This window comes from Ascaphus truei, chromosome 4 (assembly GCF_040206685.1).
Source record: "Ascaphus truei isolate aAscTru1 chromosome 4, aAscTru1.hap1, whole genome shotgun sequence".
NCBI lineage: Eukaryota > Metazoa > Chordata > Amphibia > Anura > Ascaphidae > Ascaphus > Ascaphus truei.
The window spans coordinates 87,700,673-87,722,241 of NC_134486.1; the positions used below are offsets into that span (position 1 = coordinate 87,700,673).

General features: G+C 47.9%; 1 protein-coding gene across 1 annotated transcript in view; it reads right to left on the bottom strand.

Moving 5' to 3' along the window:
* Positions 1–21,569, bottom strand: part of REL (REL proto-oncogene, NF-kB subunit) — a 90,708-nt gene that overhangs the window by 37,282 nt on the left and 31,857 nt on the right. The window contains exons 4-5 of the mRNA XM_075596188.1: positions 18,220–18,368; positions 7,960–8,051 (exon numbers count right to left, since the gene is read on the bottom strand). Coding sequence (XP_075452303.1) covers positions 7,960–8,051; positions 18,220–18,368 — 241 coding nt within the window. The remainder of the gene's footprint in view (positions 1–7,959; positions 8,052–18,219; positions 18,369–21,569) is intronic.

Sequence of the window (21,569 nt, forward strand, 5' to 3'; positions counted from 1 at the left end):
GCACCTTCACACGTTTAGCTTTTACTAAAAATCGCAATCTGAAAACAGAATCCCGGATACTTCAGCACCGCTTAACCCATGCAGTGCCATAATGATGAACCTGGCATGTGTTTGTTGTGTAGGGGGTGATCGGACTTACCGCCCCAATGCGGCACCCAGCCAGAACAAAACTGAACTGGAGCCCCTTCCAGACCACCATTTCTGGGGCCTGGTCGTGGGTTATGTGAGCCAGCAATATACTGATCTGCACGGCTATACTTTAGTGAAAGTAAGACTGAGTTTTAGCTATTTTGTGAGACCAGATCTGGAACTTCCTTCCAGAGAAGGCAGAAATGCATTCCTTTGCTTTAGTACAGCACACAATGGGCCTCATTCATATAGCAGAAGAAGCCTTAATGCCCGTTTACATCACTCGGCTTACAGCGTGTGAAAGAGGCTTCATATATGGCAGGAAGGGAGAGGTTACTACATCCCGGCAATATCCTGCCCCCTATTTTAATGTTTCAGAAAGAAACATAGACCTTAGTGGACTATTGCTAAATATTTTGCTAACATAGTCATAGCTCAGTCTGTCTGACAGTAACTATAATTATTAAGTGAGGACACACCCTGACTTAACTTTCCTCATCTACTGCTGCTGCCACGTTGCTACAAAACATGTATTCATGATTAATACTTGAATCTTACTTTAACAATACTTCACTTAAAGCAGATATTTGTTACAGTATTGGGGCCAGCGACCTCCTGAGATACTTACAGGTAAACTTACTGGTATTACTTTATGTTCTTTTTAAGGGGATATAATTGGCAGTCCAACAGGAAGCAGCAAGTGCTGATGTTGCGGCTTCCTATTGGCCGGAGATTTGGCAGCCATTTTCTTTCCCCTGGATGGAGATTTAAAGCCGGCATCTTTCCCGTGTAAGTACCTCAGGAAAAAATAATAATAATGAAGAGTTTGCAGCTTTAACCCTTTGCGTGCCACAGGTGCCGTGGCATCAGTGAGCTAACGGCTTTTCCAATCACGTGACTCCTCCAAAGCGGTTACGTGATCATTCCATCACTGCTGACGGAAGGGGAGGAGTAATTTTCTTCCGTCAAGCGCTCCTATGGATCTCTAAGGAGTGCAACACCCCATGACGTAGTAGCTATGTCCTAGGGCACTCGCAGAGTTATATAAACTCATGGGAGGAAATACTCGCGTGGCTTACTTGCAAAACACCTGCCTGCGACAATACACCGATGGGGTAAGGGCACCAGATTTAAAACCAAAGAAAATATCTGCACCATTTAGTAGTCTCTAAATGAGTGCTTTTATTTAGCAGAAGTATTAGTTAATAGTAATGATAATACCAGGTACATTTTCTATCTGTAGCCTTAAAATTACAATAGCAAATTGAGTGACTCACATATTGTAAGTTCTTCAGGGCAGTAAATATTTACTTTTAGATTTGATGCCCCTATCCTCGTTTTGTATCATATTCCCCATAATTATGCCCTGTATACTGTTTCTGAAAAGCACCAGAACATGGTTGATGCTTTGTGTTTAAATTAAAAATAGATTATGACCCTCATCATTAGCATCTCACCAGAAGAGATGTCGATATATTTACTAAGCGGTGCTATGCCACAAGGCACCTCCCTGTGTGGGAAGGCACTCCATCCACAACCCAATTGTATGGAATATATTTCAAGTTTTTTTGCATTAAGATACATTGTAGGTTGTGATACTTTATAATGGACCAACATTGCAATTGCTCAAAGTCTTAGTGGTGTGACAGAAACCAGGGGTTGGTAATAAACTCCATATACAGGGCTCCCAGGATACTGAACAGTTTCTGTCCTGTCTAAGCTGAACAGGGCAGCCTCGTGGTACAGGCACTCCATTCCACAGTTTGTCTGCTGCCTGTTTTCTGTCACCTGTCATGCTGATTAGAGTTCAGGTATATAAGACCTGTTTCCTGTTTCCTCTGGGCCCCGCCCAAGAGCCTGGAAGGCTGCTGAACTGCAGAGGGGTGAGAAAGCCTCTTTCCCAAATCGCTTCATTCATTCTGTTAGTTTGTCTAAAGACTGCAAAGGTACTTATTTTGTTGGTGGAAGTGGACAAGCCACTTCCAACTCTGAGTCAGGGACATCTAAGTTTAAGTTATCGCTCAGACGAGCAGCTTTTTGTTTGGCTTTGTTTTCTGTTTAAACTGTGGCAGTCTCAGTGCCTGGGACTGAATAAACCAGGCATAGCCTGTTTAAAGGAACAGTACGTGACGTCTCATCATTTAACCTACCCTAAAAGACCGTGTTCTAACAGTCCCGGACAGACGGCGGAGCCCCGGAGTAAGCCGTTTGTCACATATGGTGGAGAATGCGGGCAGAACACTAAAAGGTCTGGGGGTTAAAGAACTTTAAGGAAAAAAAAAAAAGGTTTTTTTTTTCTCTCTCTCCAAACAAGATGGAAGACGTGGTGAGTGCGCTGGTACGCAATGTCGCTGTCCAGAGAGACGCGAATGAAGCCCTGCAACAGGCGAATGCAAACCAGCAAGAGACAAACCGCTTGCTGAAAGAGGAGCAACAGCGGTTCGCTCAGGGCTTACAGCAGGAACTCGAGATCCTGAGGGAGACTATCAGTAACCTTCCACTGGCAGCGGCAGCCCCAGTTCCGAAAATGACCAGGGCAAGCCACTACCTTCAGAAGATGGGACCCTCGGATGATGTGGAAGCCTATCTTCTCACGTTTGAACGCACGGCACAGAGAGAGGGATGGCCAGAAGCTGAGTGGGCTGGTCTAATCGCACCCTTCCTAAGCGGCGAACCCCAGAAGGCTTACTTTGATCTAGAGCCAGCCGAAGCTAACGTCTATGCAAAATTGAAGTTCGAGATCCTCGCCCGCCTCGGCGTAACCACGGCTGTTCGCGCCCAAAGGTTTCACGCATGGTCCTTCACGATGGATAAAGCCACCCGAAGCCAGATGTATGACCTCATCCACCTCGCCCGGAAGTGGCTACAACCCGAGATCAACTCAGCAAGCCACATCGTGGAACGGTTGGTCATGGACCAGTTCTTGAGGAAACTTCCCTCTGCCTTACGCCATTGGGTCAGTCGGAGTGACCCCCACAATGCGGATGAGCTTGTGGCCCTCGTAGAAAGGTACAATGCAGCAGGAGAGCACCCGCAACCCACAGTCGTGGAGCAACCCCACTACCCGAGGTTCCAGGACTCTTCCAGAGACGGTAAAAGGGTACCGGGGTTAAGGGGAGCTGAAGAGCGGCGACCACCTTCACGCAGCACCAGCAACAGTGGTTCGCACACTAAGGGCAATAGCCAACATGGGGAGCCGGGAAAAGGCTCTAAGTGGGACACAGACTATGTACCTAAATGTGTAAATTGTCATGAGAGGGGCCACACAGCAAAAATCTGCCCACTAAATGATGAGCCCATGCAATGCAACAGCGTGGAACCTTATTCGCTGTTGTCCCAATGTATGGGCCCTAGCCCAGAGGACCCCTTGAATAACCATCTGTGGGCATTTGTAAAGGTTAATGGTAAGAGGGTTCGGGCACTTCTTGACTCTGGGAGTATGGTCACACTAGTGTCCGAATACCTATTGCCCATTAAGAAGAAACAGGTAAACAGTTCACAAAGAGTGGCAATTTGTTGTATACATGGGGATAATCATGAATATTCCACTGTTGATGTTTTTTTTGAAACAGAATTTGGTTCTTTAGATTTCAAGGTGGGTGTTGTACCCAAACTGGCACATGATGTGTTAATAGGGACCGACTTTCCCCATTTTCTAAAAATGTGGTCCCCAGCTCAGAATAGCGCCCAGAGTTCAATAGCAGACCATAACGAAGTGTTAGAAGAAACAAATCCTTTCCCTTTTTCAGAAATGGAGGTTGACGAGGGCCCAAATAAGAAAGGGGAAAAGGAGGAGTGCTGTGAAATTCCCTTCCCCATCACTACTTTGGTAGGGAATACCCCAAATCAAGATGTTGATCAGGCACTTACCACCCCAGTACAGGATAAGACCCTCGCTGACCTAGAGGTCAGTCCTGGGAGTTTTAAGAAGGCCCAGTGGGAGGACCCCACATTAGCGGTAGCAAGGGGAAATATACGGGACCAGAATAGTACTCATGGCCAACCAGATAGGTCACTTGCTTACCCCTACTTCGAGGTAGAGAACGACCTAGTATATCGGGTTGATAAAAGAAAATCAGTTACAACTAAACAATTGTTGGTACCACGGACATTCCGTAACGTAGTATTACACCTCGCACATAGTCATCCATTGGGGGGACACCTAGGGGTGGAAAAGACAAAAGAAAAGGTTCTCCGAAGCTTTTATTGGCCTGGGGTTCTGGCAGAAATTACAAACTATTGTTCCTCATGCCCAGAATGTCAGATCACCGCCCCGTTCAAAGCATACCGCAGCCCATTGGTACCCCTTCCCATAATAGAGGTACCATTTGACCGGATTGCTATGGATCTAGTAGGACCCCTAATAAAGTCTGCTAGGGGACATCAGCATATATTGGTAATATTAGATTATGCTACCCGATATCCGGAGGCAGTTCCCCTACGTAGCACCTCTGCTAAAAACATAGCAAAAGAGTTAGTACTTCTGTTTTCCCGGGTCGGAATTCCTAAAGAGATCTTATCTGACCAGGGAACACCATTTATGTCCCAAGTAACAAAAGAGCTATGTAAACTCCTAAAAATCAAGCATCTCAGAACCTCAGTCTATCATCCACAAACAGATGGTTTAGTGGAAAGGTTCAATAAAACCTTAAAGAGCATGTTACGCCGGGCGGTCGATAAGGATGGGAAAAACTGGGACTGTTTGTTACCATACCTGTTATTTGCCATTAGGGAAGTTCCCCAGTCATCCACAGGCTTCTCCCCGTTTGAACTATTGTATGGCCGACATCCAAGGGGCTTACTGGATATAGCCAAAGAAACTTGGGAACACGAGGTTACCCCTTACAGAAGTGTAATAGAGCATGTTGCCCAAATGCAGGACCGCATTGCTGCAGTCCTACCCATAGTGAGGGAACACATGGAGAAAGCTCAAGAAGCACAAAGGAATACGTATAATAAGGGTGCTAGGGTCAGAATTTTTTTTCCAGGTGATAGGGTACTAGTTCTGGTTCCCACCGTGGAGAGTAAATTCCTTGCTAAATGGCATGGGCCATATGAGGTCTTGGAAAGAGTGGGAGAAGTAAATTATAGGGTAAGGCAGCCAGGTAGGAGGAAACCTGAGCAAATTTACCATATAAACCTACTCAAGCCCTGGAAAGATAGAGAGGTCTTGTTAACCCTAGTACCCCCAGGTCCGTCAGAGAATCAAGAAACTGACCCAGAGGTTAGCATAGCTGAAACACTGTCCGTGCATCAGAAACGAGAGGTCCAGAGTTTAGTGAGAAGGAACAAAGAAATCTTCTCTACACAGCCAGGTAAAACTAACGTAATTAAACATGACATAGTCTCTGAACCGGGGGTCCGAGTTAACCTTAAACCGTACCGAATCCCAGAGGCCAAGAGAGAGGCTATAAGTTTAGAGGTTAAAAAAATGCTAAAACTAGGCGTAATTGAGGAATCCCAAAGTGGGTGGAACAGCCCTATAGTTTTAGTCCCAAAGCCAGACGGTACAACAAGGTTTTGTAATGACTACCGGAAACTAAACGCGGTGTCAAAATTTGATACTTATCCTATGCCCAGGGTGGATGAACTTGTAGAGAGACTGGGCAAAGCCCGATATCTCACAACCCTAGACCTAACAAAAGGGTACTGGCAGGTTCCCCTCACAGAAAGGGCAAAAGAAAAAACAGCCTTCTCAACCCCAGACGGCCTCTTTCAATATAAGGTGCTGCCTTTTGGCTTACATGGAGCTCCCGCCACATTCCAAAGAATGATGGATAAAATTTTAAAACCACATGTTCGGTACGCTGCCGCCTACCTGGATGATGTGGTAATCCATAGTGAAGATTGGCAGTCCCACCTTCCAAAGGTCCAAGCTGTGCTCGACGCAGTTCGGTCTGCTGGACTAACTGCTAACCCCGCTAAATGCACTATTGGTCTGGAGGAGGCCAAGTATCTGGGGTATTCTATTGGTAGAGGGTTACTCAAACCACAAACACTCAAAGTAGAGGCGATACAAAATTGGCCAAGGCCAGTCACAAAAAAACAAGTAAGGACCTTTTTGGGGTTAATTGGCTACTATAGGAGGTTTATTCCCAATTTTGCAACTAAGGCAACCCCACTAACCGACCTCACAAAAGCAAGAGGACCGCTAATGGTAAAGTGGTCCCCCGAAGCCGAACAGGCCTTTAGAAGCCTGAAAGAAGCTCTCTGTGCCCAACCAGTGTTGGTCACACCTGACTTCTCCAAAGAGTTCGTAGTCCAAACCGACGCATCTGAGGTAGGGCTGGGGGCGGTACTCTCCCAGGAGTCTCAAGGGGAGGAGCACCCCATCCTTTATTTAAGTAGGAAACTAAATCCCCAGGAGAAAAATTACTCCATAGTCGAGAAAGAGTGTCTCGCAATAAAGTGGGCTGTAGAGACACTCAAGTATTATCTGTTGGGGAGAAAGTTCCGATTGGTCACAGATCATGCACCCCTTACCTGGATGTGTCAAAATAGGGAGAAGAACGCTAGGGTGACCAGGTGGTTCCTAAGCCTACAGCCCTTTAAATTTTCTGTGGAACACAGGTCGGGGCACAAACATGGCAATGCCGACGGGTTGTCAAGGATGCACTCCCTAATATCCATGGTCGCTCACCCCTCGAGGTCTGAGCTGGGGGGGAGGATATGTGACAGAAACCAGGGGTTGGTAATAAACTCCATATACAGGGCTCCCAGGATACTGAACAGTTTCTGTCCTGTCTAAGCTGAACAGGGCAGCCTCGTGGTACAGGCACTCCATTCCACAGTTTGTCTGCTGCCTGTTTTCTGTCACCTGTCATGCTGATTAGAGTTCAGGTATATAAGACCTGTTTCCTGTTTCCTCTGGGCCCCGCCCAAGAGCCTGGAAGGCTGCTGAACTGCAGAGGGGTGAGAAAGCCTCTTTCCCAAATCGCTTCATTCATTCTGTTAGTTTGTCTAAAGACTGCAAAGGTACTTATTTTGTTGGTGGAAGTGGACAAGCCACTTCCAACTCTGAGTCAGGGACATCTAAGTTTAAGTTATCGCTCAGACGAGCAGCTTTTTGTTTGGCTTTGTTTTCTGTTTAAACTGTGGCAGTCTCAGTGCCTGGGACTGAATAAACCAGGCATAGCCTGTTTAAAGGAACAGTACGTGACGTCTCATCATTTAACCTACCCTAAAAGACCGTGTTCTAACAGTCCCGGACAGACGGCGGAGCCCCGGAGTAAGCCGTTTGTCACAGTGGGCATAAGCTTTTCACACTGCAGAGGCCTCTTCTTCAGATGCATGAAGCCACATAGACATAATAAATATAATCACAAGAATCGCCAATGTTTGGGCGCTGTGTGACCTTTACTAGGACATCTTTGCCCTAATTATCAACAATATATGACCCAAACAGTGGTGATCATCTTTCTGATGATGTCACTTCCTCGTGCGTGTTGTGTCATATTTTACAATGTTTTGCTCTCCAATCAGCTCAGAATTATCCACTGAAATACCAATTGCCCCCTCTATTTGCCCTCTGTTCTCTATTTAATGAATGGGGTCAATATTAAATTATTCAGGGCAGCTTATATAACTATTATAGTAGCGGTCTTTTGGAAATCATCTACAGTAAGGCTCTCTGCATAGCCAGCTCGAGCAAACAGGTAAGGATGTCAGCGAAGAATTGTGCATTCGAGATGGATTGGTCCCTAACAAATTATCGAACAGATTAGATGAAAAAGGACAATTGGTACCCAACAAAACCTATGATCTAGAGCAGACAGATCTGGTTTAAGTAGTCATATTAGTCATAATTAAAAAAATAAAATGATAACTTACCAGCAAAGGGATTAATTTTCCGAATAATTCGACAATGGATGGCTTCCCTGACTTCTTTTCTCCTAACACACTGAATGCCCAAGTTCTGAAAACTGGAAGCAAGAATATAAGACATGTAGTTATTTCTGTTTTTCTACTGTATCTTTAACTTTGCCTTGTGGATCGGGAATTGCATGTAATTTGCTATTCTAACCCCTGACATTTTTAGGTGGGCGTTTGAAGCCCCGTCTGAATACAGGTAAATGATGGACACACATAAGGCTGAAAAAGGTAACTATGAGCTCTTAAGGAAATATATCACTAACATTTCATGCAATGGCTCCCAGAACTTATGAGGTTTCCAGGATGCAAGGTCTTAAAGACCCGGGAAAGTTTGTAAGCGGATTGGTTAACTCTATGTTCATTATAATATGAACCAGTATAGACAGAGTGAAAGCACCAACATTCAGACACCCTTCTCCTCATCTTTGTGATATATATGGATGCACTTTTCAGTAAATTTGACTTTGCAGCATTTTGTACAGTGAGGAGTTTTTGTCACCTTTCCACCATAGATTTACTCTTTCTTGTCAACTCTCACTGATTTGCAGTCAATCTTACTAATTGTTAGTATCAGCTGTCCAATAGACTTCAATGGATTCTCATTGACTGAAATTAGTACTTTTCTGTGAAAGTGCCAAGTTGTTGAAAGGTTGAAATCTCTGAATGGTTTCTGATTTGCAACCTGCTTCAAACTTTGCAAATGCAGATGTGACAATGAGGCTCATGCCAAAAAACGCCAAAAGACGAAACGGCTATCCCAAAATACACTGCTCTTTCTGCACTTCATTGAGCACTGGTGTGGCTGCACAGCGTATCATGATGCAAAGCTTTAAGGAAACTCTTGTGAATGGGGAAGCTGAAAGTAATCATTTGCATGTCCACAAATTGTATATTAATATCTGCAGTTTAACCGTTTAACTGCCTGAGTGAAAAGGCTAGTAAAAGAATGAAACAATATTATGTTTGAGAATGGCTTGGGAGACCAATGTGGGATACAGTATGTAGATGCATTCTCGAAAGTCTTTAATATATATATATCTTAATAAATAAAATCGAAAGGTTGGTACTAGCTGCGGTGAATCTGATTGGTCCTCAGCCTCTGGCCAATCAGATTGGTGGGTCTGACGTCACCCAACTGCCACTCTCTTCCCCCTCGGCCACACACACACACTCTCTCTCTGTCCTCTCCCCCCCCCATCACACTCACCTCCCTCCCCGGCGCTTCATCTCCTCCCCGGCGCTCACTCACGTCCCTCCCCCGGTGCTCACTCACCTCCCTCCCTGGCGCTCAATCACCTCCCTCCCCGGCGCTCACTCACCTCCCTCTCCGGCACCCGGAAGGACCCCCTTCCTCCCTCGCGGCGCCGAGTGCCTAAGATGGCGGCGCCCGGAAGGAGAGGTGACATATCTATGTGTGTGAGTGAGTGTGTGTGGGGGGGACAATGTGTGTGCGTGTGTGTGTGTGTGCCTCCCTGTGTGTGTGTGTGTGTGTGTTTGTGTGACACCGTGTGTGTGTATGTGTGTGTGTGTGTGTGTGTGTGACACCGTGTGTGTGTGTGTGTGTGTGTGTGTGTGTGTGTGTGTGTGTGTGTGTGTGTGTGACACTGTGTGTCACTGTGTGTGTGTGGGACACTGTGTGTGTGTGGGACACTGTGTGTGTGTCAGACACTGTAGGGTGGAGACCGGAGCTGCGCATGGGGGGGAAGGGGGAGGAGCGGAGAGAGAGGGGGGAGCCGAGAAACATACAGGGGGAGTGGAGAGGAGGGACCCGGAAATTTTAAGCAACCCCCCCTCCTGTCCACTTCCCCCCCCCTCCTGTCCACTGCCCCCCCCTCCTGTCCACTGTCCCCCCCCCTCCTGTCCACTGTCCCCCCCTCCTGTCCACTTCCCCCCCCCTCCTGTCCACTGTCCCCCCCTCCTGTCCACTGTCCCCCCCTCCTGTCCACTGTCCCCCCCTCCTGTCCACTGTCCCTCCCCCCTCCTATCCACTGTCCCCCTCCTGTCCACTGTCCCTCCCCCCTCCTATCCACTGTCCCCCTCCTGTCCACTGCCCCCCTCCTGTCCACAGCCCCCCCCTCCTGTCCACTGTCCCCCCCCACCCCTCCTGTCCACTGTCCCCCCCTCCTGTCCACTGACCCCCCCTCCTGTCCACTGTCCCCCCACCCCCTCCTAGCGGGAAATTTAACTCACGGGCAACGCCGGGTCTCTCAGCTAGTATATGTATATGTATATATATATATATATATATATATATATATATATATATATATATATATATATATATTGTAAATATTACTGTATGTTCATTTGCATGTCTTAGACAGGTCTGCAACCCTGTCTTTCCCCATTATCGCCCAGCATACAGCGCTTTCACTGCAGCAAGGGATTCTGGGAAATGACATGCAAATGAGCACTCCGTGCCATCTTTTGTCTCAAGCTCGTATTACACAAGGTGAGACAAAGGTGGCACGGGAGTGCTCATTTGGATGTCATTTCCCAGAATCCCTTGATGCAGTGAAAGCTCTGTATGCTGGGCGATAATGGGGAAAGACAGGGTTGCAGACCTGTCTAAGACATGCAAATGAACATACAGTAATATTTACAGTTGCTTTATGCTTTACTGTGGAGGGTTTTTGTCACTTTTTTTACCCACCATAACCTTAATTTGTGGGGAGATATATATATATATATAAATGTAGCGGTCATGTAAAATGCCTACAGTCATCTCTCCTGTTGGCAGTAAGGCCTGGTAAGTGTGGGCATGCCAGCAGTAATTATGGAGGTTTCCCCTCACCCCCTGGTGGGGTGCTCTGTGTATGGCTGGGACTGGTCACATGCTCTGACTCCATGGTTAGTGATGTCAGAGATGTGTCAGCCTCAGAAGCTTACATAAGGCACAGCACAGTGTTCTAAAGTTGCTGTCTAGTTAGTTGTTCTGCTGAGCAAGGAGTTCCAGCTCTTGTCAGAGCTGAGGAAGGAGTTCAAGTTCTATCAGAGTGTCAGTTATGTTATAGTAACTCCATGGGATGCTGTGTCCAGGGACCTGGCACAGGACAGTGATTCCTGCGGGAATAGTGAATCCCTGATCTAGGTGACATACCTAACTAAAGGGAGCACTGGCGAGATGAGCGGCTGAAGATACTCCTTGTGGAGGGCAGTTGCCCTGCCGTGTCAATAAAGATGAGTTCAGCCAGAAACCCTCTCGTGTATCTATCTGGAATGAGTGTACAGAGAGGAGCACCACGGAGGAGTTCCTCGCCAGGATCATCCCCTTGCGGACGCAGGGACTCTGGTGAGGTGGAGGCGCTGCACTGGAACTAGGTGAGACTCAGCACACTACCTCAGCTGCCTGTCTGACGGGTTCTCCCCACACACCATCATGCGGGAGACTCAGGAGTCCTGTAGCCAGCAGGTGCACCATCAGGCATATTCACACTGTAATGGGGTCCGGTTAGACCACAGGGGCCAATGTGAGATTGGGTGGGTCAGGCCGGGCCAGAAACACCGTTACATTTGGAGGCGAGCTGCTGAGATCAGATCCGTCAACAGGACAGGCTTTTAGCTAGGTCACTGGGAAACAGGGAGAGTGTCTGCTGCCACTTTGTGCTGCGTAGGGACGGACCTAGGGGTGGTCAGGGGGCTGACAGGATATTGCGCAGGGACAACCTAGGGGCCTGAAGGGAGTGAGGGGTCTGGAGCGGGCTATAGCTGACCGAGTCACCTTGAGGCAGTGCTAGTTGGTAGGATGCCAGAAGGGACAGCCTGTTAACTTGGTCAGGAGTCCTGGAGAGGGTCTGCGCTAGGCTGACCAAGACAGGTAGACGCCCCAAGTACTGCATGGCAGAGCCAGCCAGAGTACCTAGCCATTCCAGACACTCACCGTAGGGAGCACAGACTGGGAGGAATCTTTATTGTACCGGTGTGGTGGCTGCCCCGCAGAGTGGAGCCTCATGTACGACAACTGTTATGAGAGAGTGGAGGAGCCGCGTGGCGCGGAGAACGTAAAATGGCGGACAGAGGCTGATGGGGAGGGCACCCGTGGCGTGCAACCCACTGAAGAGCAGACTGTCGCTGAATTGTCCTTAACGAGTTTGCTCTGGAGCGGAGCGAAGGCTATGGCTGCCCCATTTTTATCCTGTATGGGACAGCGAGGGGCCACCCTTGAAGAGTGTGAGGAAATTGTCATAATTGGGGGAGAACCCCGTGAGGAGAGCAAACAGACTGACTTTTTGGGCTTAAAAGCCAACCAAAATGGCGGTTCCCGCTTGCTAGGGAAACCGCATGGGCCAGGCGCAGAAAAAATGGCTGCTGCAGGACTTGCACAGAGCTGGCCGGGAATGGCGCGAACAGCAGAGCCCCGCCCTGATGGGGGGCATGGCGCGAAAGCTATGGCTGCGCCGGGATGGACAGTGACTAATTCAGCCCCTGTGTTGAGTCAACCGTTGAGTTTATGGGACCCTCCCCTGATTTCTACCAGGGGGAGTGACTTTCAATTATGGCCTGTGGGGATGCACCCACTGGGCCCAGGGACTGATATCCAGACGGCGCCACTACAAAAAGTAGTTCCGGCCATGGAGGTGATTTGCAAGCAAAGGTACCTTGTGCAAAAAGCTGCTGCAAGGAGAAGGCGGGAACTAGCCGCGGGAGAGGACTCCAGCTCTGGGGAGGAAATTGGCGCGAAAACGCAGACCGCGCCCACCAGGACTGAGAGAGGTGCGGCCTTAATTAAGGGGCATGATATTCCCCTGTGGGACCCGCCCATTATTGCAACCCCTGGGGGCGGGTTCCAACTCTGTCAGAGAAGGGAGGAGCCGAAGCAGGGAGTGGCGGATCCAGCAACTTCCACCAGTCAGTTGCGAGGAACCACAGAGAAGGAGAGACCTGTACAGGAAGTGACTCCTGTACCAAGAATGGCCTGCTCCTCCACTGTGGGCACTATGGTCTCCACCCAGCCCTACTCAGTGCCCGGCGGGGTGCTGGTGGTGAGGGTGGCCAATACAGAGACGGTAGTCGGGCTCTGCCTACAATGCGGGCTGCCCGGAGGTACAGTGAATACGATGGCACGTTGCCCTCATTGCGGGACTTTGTATCTGTGGCCTATGCCCACATTCGTTCCAATACAGCCTGCTGACCCCCCGGTGGATGTGACACGGCGCTCTGCTGAGTCCCCGGGCGCGCTGTGGATCAACCGCGCGAGTCCCGGAGACAGGGGACTGGAGCCGGTCAAGTCGGCTGGGTCACTGGCCATTGAGGCGGCTGGATTAAACCCCGCGACAGGGGCAAAGAGACTTTCACCCCGCCCCGAGACCCCTAGGTCGGGGCGAGGGGACTACTCTGATGAGGACCTCCGTGAGCTGGCGGTAGCAAGAACGGAGCGGAAAAGACAGACGGGGAGAACGACGCCCCGTGGGGTGAGTGACCGGACGTCCCCCGCAGATCGGCGATCCGACCGACGGAGTCCCGCCATCCCAGGACCTGGCGGAGATGGGAGAGAGACGCCTACACCCCTGCGGATGGGTAAGCCAAAAAGCCCTATCTCTTACCTGGTCACAACAGACGGCGAAGCGCTGGAAGGGCCGCGCCAGGCCCAACGCGCACGTGGAGGGACGGCATCACTTCCGGTGGCGACGGCGGAGCAACCGGATGTCGTGGGAGAAGAGATCCCGCATGGGGGTCCAACGCGAGATGGCGACGCTTCCGGTTCCGGGGAGGACGTCACTTCCGGTGGCGACGGCGGAACCCAGGAAGGGGAAGCAGCGACGCTTCGGCGATTGGGGGAAGGTCCCCGACCGCTCGTATTGCCCAGAAATCGGAGAGGCGATCTCAGGACTGAGGAGGGTGAGACATCATCCTTGGACCAGTCTACGGACAGCCAGGAGCGGGTCGTAACCCCGTGGGGTCCCGTTCCCTGCCCCTATACCCAACCCCATGCCCTAGCTAATGCCCCTACCCCTATCACACGGTCACCGGGTTCACCGCCCAGCTTGGAACTTGTGGACATACCTTTGGGGGGGGAGGAAAAACGGACTGGGGAGAGGCAGCTCAGTGGAGCTACGGAAGGTGATTCACGGGGAGGAGGGGAATTGAGGGTGGCGGATACAGCACCCCAACCGGCAGTAAAGGCTCCGGGGTTCTCGAGGTGGTTCAACTCGCGATCCACAAGGTCGTCAGTGGTATTTTCATTTGATGACGACCGGGAACCAGGGCCTAATCCCTTTAAGGAGACCAGGTGGTGGGCTCCACTATTTGAGGGGTATTCCGCATGGATGGACCGTACTCGGTTCCTCATCCGGCGGGAGGACGTGGTAGATTTCTGGTGGAAAGAGGGAGAGTTTACACCCGAGCAGAGGGACAGGGAACTACAGAAGAGGTGGTTCCAGCTGGAGCGTAGAGACATAGCGCCCATGGGTCCTGACACTCTGTCAGACCCAGTAGATTCTGATGAGCCCCTATCATGGGTGTTACCTGGGAGGGCAGGTAATGCTGATCTGACCAGGGTCAGTAGGGCAGAGAGGGCTATAATAGCCAAATATAAAAAATCCCATGGGTTGGAGTATCCCTATGTTCCGGAGCCCCTGATGGATGAAATTGAGGACAATAGGGAAACGTGGCTCCAAGAAACTATAGAGCTGTATTTAGCCAATAGGGGGAGCGACATTGTAGGTAAAAAGGCGGAAGAAAGAATAGACACCCTGATGCGAGTGTGGAGCATAGGGAGAAATGTTCACAAACATAGGGTGACCTATGTGCCAGAGAGAGGATCACCTAGGCATTATTATGTTACGGTCCTGGATATGGGTAACCGGGAGGTGAGGAAACCTGACCCAGATCACTATTATTAAGGGGGTACTGAGACATTACGCGGGTTCGTGGCTGCTGGTCGGGGCGGGCTTGGCGGATGACTGTATTCATGTGTACTGTATTATGAGGAAATTTGTGTGATGTTAATTATGTTTTCCGTTACAGTGCTTCCTGGAAAGAGGTATACAAATTTAGGTCCCAGCGAGGACGATGGGATTCACCAGGGGGAGAATGTAGCGGTCATGTAAAATGCCTACAGTCATCTCTCCTGTTGGCAGTAAGGCCTGGTAAGTGTGGGCATGCCAGCAGTAATTATGGAGGTTTCCCCTCACCCCCTGGTGGGGTGCTCTGTGTATGGCTGGGACTGGTCACATGCTCTGACTCCATGGTTAGTGATGTCAGAGATGTGTCAGCCTCAGAAGCTTACATAAGGCACAGCACAGTGTTCTAAAGTTGCTGTCTAGTTAGTTGTTCTGCTGAGCAAGGAGTTCCAGCTCTTGTCAGAGCTGAGGAAGGAGTTCAAGTTCTATCAGAGTGTCAGTTATGTTATAGTAACTCCATGGGAGGCTGTGTCCAGGGACCTGGCACAGGACAGTGATTCCTGCGGGAATAGTGAATCCCTGATCTAGGTGACATACCTAACTAAAGGGAGCACTGGCGAGATGAGCGGCTGAAGATACTCCTTGTGGAGGGCAGTTGCCCTGCCGTGTCAATAAAGATGAGTTCAGCCAGAAACCCTCTCGTGTATCTATCTGGAATGAGTGTACAGAGAGGAGCACCACGGAGGAGTTCCTCGCCAGGATCATCCCCTTGCGGACGCAGGGACCCTGGTGAGGTGGAGGCGCTGCACTGGAACTAGGTGAGACTCAGCACACTACCTCAGCTGCCTGTCTGACGGGTTCTCCCCACACACCATCATGCGGGAGACTCAGGAGTCCTGTAGCCAGCAGGTGCACCATCAGGCATATTCACACTGTAATGGGGTCCGGTTAGACCACAGGGGCCAATGTGAGATTGGGTGGGTCAGGCCGGGCCAGAAACACCGTTACATAAATATAATCAAACTCTGACAAGGGAGTGTCCTCCCCTTACATTTTTGGACTAGTAAACCGGCCCACCCGGATTTCAGGCTGTGCTTGTAAGACAGTTTTTACATGTGGTTTTCCCAGATAATAATATAAATGTAATAAAATTTAATATTAGTATAATAAGTTCTATAGCATGCTGAGAATGTGTGCAAGGTGTAGCAATGGAAAACATCAGTGGTGCTTAACCCACTTACTGCCTGCAATGCTCCGACAGCTAAGAGGTCCACCACCTAAATCCCACTATGAGATGTTCAGCTGTAGAAATAACATTAGCTAAAGATTTAACTCTGCCTAGGCATCATTGTACCGGATTACACCTGAAGGAAACCACACAAGAGCTGGGATCTGGGCCAAGAGCATACAGTACTATTTGAAGCAGCGAGCAGAGGAGTGTAACATGTGGCATGGAACATTAATAGTGTGGGCCAGAAAGTAAAAAAAGGACAGAAAGAGAGATAAGAGGAACAATTTAAAGCCCCCGTCCTACTTCAGACCACAATTATTTTACCCTAATCACCTATTTCGGTCCTCCCAACAGTTTTAAATTACCGTGAAATAAAAATCGATAAGGAGAGATGTAGGGAGAAGGTGGGTGGGGAAGAAAGCTGGTATAAAGAAGCTGTTGGCATAACACAGAGGAGGCGGGCATCGTAATCCCCGTGGTGACTGCCATGCAGAGAAGAGCCTTGTTGTGCCACCCTGACTGCATTAACGCCTGCGCAGTATAAGATCACTCACAAGAGGCTAATGAATGTGCATTAATAATGACAGGACGGCCAATTCGAATAGGTACAGTAGAGTGGGAAAAGGGAAGAACACAGGTTGACTAATCAAGAGACACATGCTCACAGTGTGATTGGTTGCAGCAACATCTTAGTTGCAACACAAGCTATTAGCAAAGAGAAATGCAAACATAAGAATGTTTCAAATAAAAAGTTCATGAAAGGTTGTGAATATGGTTATTTACATAATACAACTTTCCTGCCTTTTGTTGCCAGAAATTTTAAGCCTTTAGAAGCCAGGATGTTTATGGCACTAGAACTACCTCAGAGATTCTGGCTCTATTTACCATGTGATCAGTATTACTCGCACTGCTGCCCTGACCAAAAGGGGAAGTCCTCCTGTTCCTCTTCAAATAGCAGCTTCAAGTATTGCACCGTAGTAGTTAAAGATACGTGCAGTGTTACCAACATACTGTAAACATTCATTCTAACGTTAAATAATATTTCGCTTCATTTTTCTCCTATGTTTTTATACTGTAGAATATTTCACGTTAAGTTTGAATCTTCAAGTCTAAATCCGATGCCTTTATGCCTATTTCTATAGCTAAGGCCTCCTCTACTGCTGTGTGAGTTTCTGCTTATACAAACGTCCAGCTACTGGACCACTGTGGCTAAAATGTATATGTGATAAACAAAAGGATGGATGTGTGTTTGGCTGGATGGAAACATTCTGGAGGAATCCATCTTAGATGTGATACTCAGAACTTGTGCAAGTTGTGTCTTTTAAAACCTAACGCAAAGAAACAGCCATGACAATGTACAATTGTAACCATAACAGTGGGTACACATTTAACATTGCTGAGCAGCTGCAAGGTTGCATAAGCTGTTGCATAATGGAAGATGAAATCAGTTCAGAAGAGAGAGCGTTGAGTAACCCTCATTGGGTCATTATTTTTACTACAGTGTCACAATACAGTAAGTGCGTACAATACCAGACGGCTAATTAATTTTTTTAAAGATAGCATTGAAGTAGGGGGTCTCCGGAGCTGAACCTCGTTAGTTACAGCTCCAGGGATCGCCTGCTTCTGGAGATACTTACCTCAGAACTAGGTGCCGGTAGCTGTTCTGGCTCAGCAAGCAGGGATTTCAGGTTTGAAGCCCTGCACCACATGGGCCAATAGGGAGCCCCGCACCGATTATGTCACGGCTTCCTATTGGCCCTAGAAAATATCTGAATAGCGGCCACTACGAGATCCCTGCTTGCCGAGGAGAGCTGCTACCAGAACCTAATTCGCAGATAAGGTATCTCTGGAAGCAAGGCACCCCCTGCTTTCAGGAGAATCTTACTTCATTGGGGGTGCCGGTATCTCTCTACATTTTAAAGCTTCCACATCACGTGGGCCAATAGGATAGGTTGACATCACAGCTTCCTATTGACGTGCGGGAGCTTTAAAAGCGGTCATTGCATGACTCCTGCTAGCCAAGCGGAGTGCCTACCGGCACCCTCTACGGAAGTAAGTATCTCTAAAAGCAGGGGCCCCAGGAGCTGAAATGATCAGGGTTCAGCTCCAGAGACCTCCTGCTTCAATCTTATGTAATGTACTTACCATAAAACTCTACGATCTGCACCAAATTCTGTTTCATAATATCCATCTCTGCAGTCTTTGCCAACCAGATCATGGGGATGGGGTTTGTAAGGCTCATTTTTTGTAACCAAAGTGACCCTCACTTTGCCTTTACCGATGTAATTCATCATCTGCAAAAAATTACAAGGATAGTTTTGCTGGTATATAGAATTTACCATATATGCCGCCATTTACAGGATTAGCATACAGCCAAATTAAAATATTGGGTGGGAAGACATATATATATATATATATATATATATATATATAGCAGCCAGCTAATATTGGGTGGGAAGACATATATATATATATATATATATATATATATATATATATAGCAGCCAGCACTCCAAGCAACAAATGTAAAGGAGAGAGAGAGAGAGAGAGAGAGAGAGAGAGAGAGAGAGAGAGAGAGAGAGAGAGAGAGAGAGAGAGAGAGAGAGAGAGAGAGAGAGAGAGAGAGAGAGAGAGAGAGAGAGAGAGAGAGAGAGAGAGAGAGAGAGAGAGAGAGAGAGAGAGAGAGAGAGAGAGATCACTAGAGCTTTTAATGTAGTTATTTATGTCAGGTGACAAATGTTGTCAGTGCTCTATCCTAACCTGGGCAGACATTTGTATTATATTTATGGCTAAAATGTGTTTTTATTAATTACAGCCCTCCTTAATGGCACTTAATGATGATAAAAAAAAAAGTAGAAAATACACAACAACAAAACAACCGAGTGATATCTGTAGGTAGGGCTCACCAATTTGTTGCATTTTCACATTTATTTCAGGCGAACCTTCAGTAGAAGAATTTATATTGAATTGACAAATTCACCTCAATTTTGCTAATAAATAAATAAAAATGGCACTAATGACAGCAGCCAATGCCATCTAGTTGGTAGCTACTTTGTAAATGGCAAAAAGGTTTGCTCTGAAGAGATCAAAAATCTAGGGTCTCAAGATATTTGTCCGCTGACATCCCACCTCTGCATGGATTGCTACCTACATGAGGCTTCCGGTGTGATTTCTATTGGTAGCGAAGATAGTCGGGGTGGAACATTTGTACTGCGCACCCCGTAGGAAGACATTTGGAGAGTATTTATTTCCAACCCACAGTTAATACCGTGAGTTGGAGGGCTGTGGTTAAGGTGTCCTACTGAAGTGCCACCTACTCTGCCACTTGGGAGCAAAGAAAATGAGCAGGTGGCATTGCTGCTTTAACAGGACCTGTTGGTGAGATGGGCATACATATATATAAGTGATTGATTGGTAACTTTCTATCCATCAGTGAGTGAGCTGATCTGGACAACGCTAGAGGAAACTACAAGCATTTGGCTATGAATCATAAAGGCTTATGAAATATTTTCTGTACAGTTTAAGTACTCCCACACAGTGTATTAAAGAGCATCACTGATACCTGCGCTACCCGAAAAACAGGTGATGGGAATGATTTTGCATATCACAGTGGTGTTGCAGATCACCGTGTTTTCTCAGACAAGGCACTGCCACTCCTCTTAGTAAAATGGAGAAATAAACCACTATGAAGCACATGGACCTTAGCAAACACCAAAGTGTGACGTCAGACGCACTAAAGGCTACCGCGGGTAGTCTGTGATGCGTCTGACAACACGAGTTCTACGTAGCCCGGGGGAAGGCTGTCAGCGTACCTGCAAGACACCAAGCGCCCTTCAAATCAACAAAAAAACTTCTAAGGGTCTGTATTCCTGTTTGTAGTCATTTGTAATATTATCATAAAGGACGAATAGCAATAAGCTTTCAATATACCTAGCTTCTTCCAGCTAGTACTATATTTCCAACACTTTAACCCCTTACCAGAAACATCCCACATCTCTTCACTACTAAACAAAACTGTTAAATATATGATAAGAACATTTTTTTCATACTATTAATTATGCAGTACCTTTAGCTACACTATAGCAATAAAGCCTATTTAAACTACTGTACTGCATATAGGATACTCTACTGAAGTGGAACTTGTAGCAATAACATCAGGCAAACCCCCTAAATACTCAGTAACCTTTTACTACCTCAAATAGAAAAACAAACAGAGCTAGTTTTAAATATATAATTGTATTGTGTACATATATATATATATATATACATATATATATATATATACATATATATATATATATATACATACATATATACAGTGCTTGACAAATCACCCACAAATCTACTCGCCGAACCAAAAAATCTACTCGCCACCTAGTCCCGCCCCAACCCCGCCTTTAGTCCCGCCCCTAGTCCCGCCCCCAACCCCGCCTCTAATCCCGCCCCCAGACCCGCATTTAAAAATAACATAAATGAAATAAATTGAATAAATTCCTAGTAAGAACATTCGTTTTTGACATAAGTTTATTTATTGTATTACATTATACTACAATTAGTCCTTGTGTATAAATGTCAAATCTAGAAAAAAAGCCAGATGTGAATGACTAGTTTCCTGAACCCCTTAACCAGTGTCTGGACGTCCCCACTTCACAATATTTAAAGCAGCAATCCGGCCTGGGATCTTACCTGATCTGCAGTCCGTCAATGTCCAGGTACCCTCATTCCCGCAATGTTATACATTGGAGGGGATGTGTTCCCTACCTGTCTTCTGGGTTAGGGGGGGTTCCGATGTCTCCCGTGTGAAGCTTGAGTCAGATCTGAAAGAAAGCAGAATAGGTTATTTCGGTGTAGTGTAGGGCAGTTAAGATATACAGGGTAAATAAGATATCCAGATGCAGATTGTGAGACAGAGAGACGGAGAGAGAGGGTGAGAGAGATGGAGAGAGAGGGTGAGAGAGACAGAGAGAGAGGGTGAGAGAGACGGAGAGAGAGGGTGAGAGAGACGAAGAGAGAGGGTGAGAGAGACGGAGAGAGAGGGTGAGAGAGACGAAGAGAGAGGGTGAGAGAGACGAAGAGAGAGGGTGAGAGAGACGGAGAGAGAGGGTGAGAGAGACGGAGAGAGAGTGTGAGAGAGACGGAGAGAGTGTGAGAGAGATGGAGGGTGAGAGACAGAGAGAGGGTGACTGTGGGGGGATGGGGTGACTGGGTGGGGTAATTGGGGGTGTGGGGTGACTGGGTGGGGTGATTGGGGGTGTGGGGTGACTGGGTGGGGTGATTGATTGGGGGGTGGAGTGATTGATTGGGGGGTGGGGTGATTGGGGGGTGGGGTGATTGGGGGGGTGGGGTGATTGTGGGGGTGGGGTGATTGGGGGGGTGGGGTGATGGGATGTCTGACTTGGTGGGGATTACTGACTGTCTGACTGGGTGGGATGACTGGGCAGGGGGTGGGATGACAGACTATGACTGACTTTTGACTGACTGGGTGGGGAGGTGAC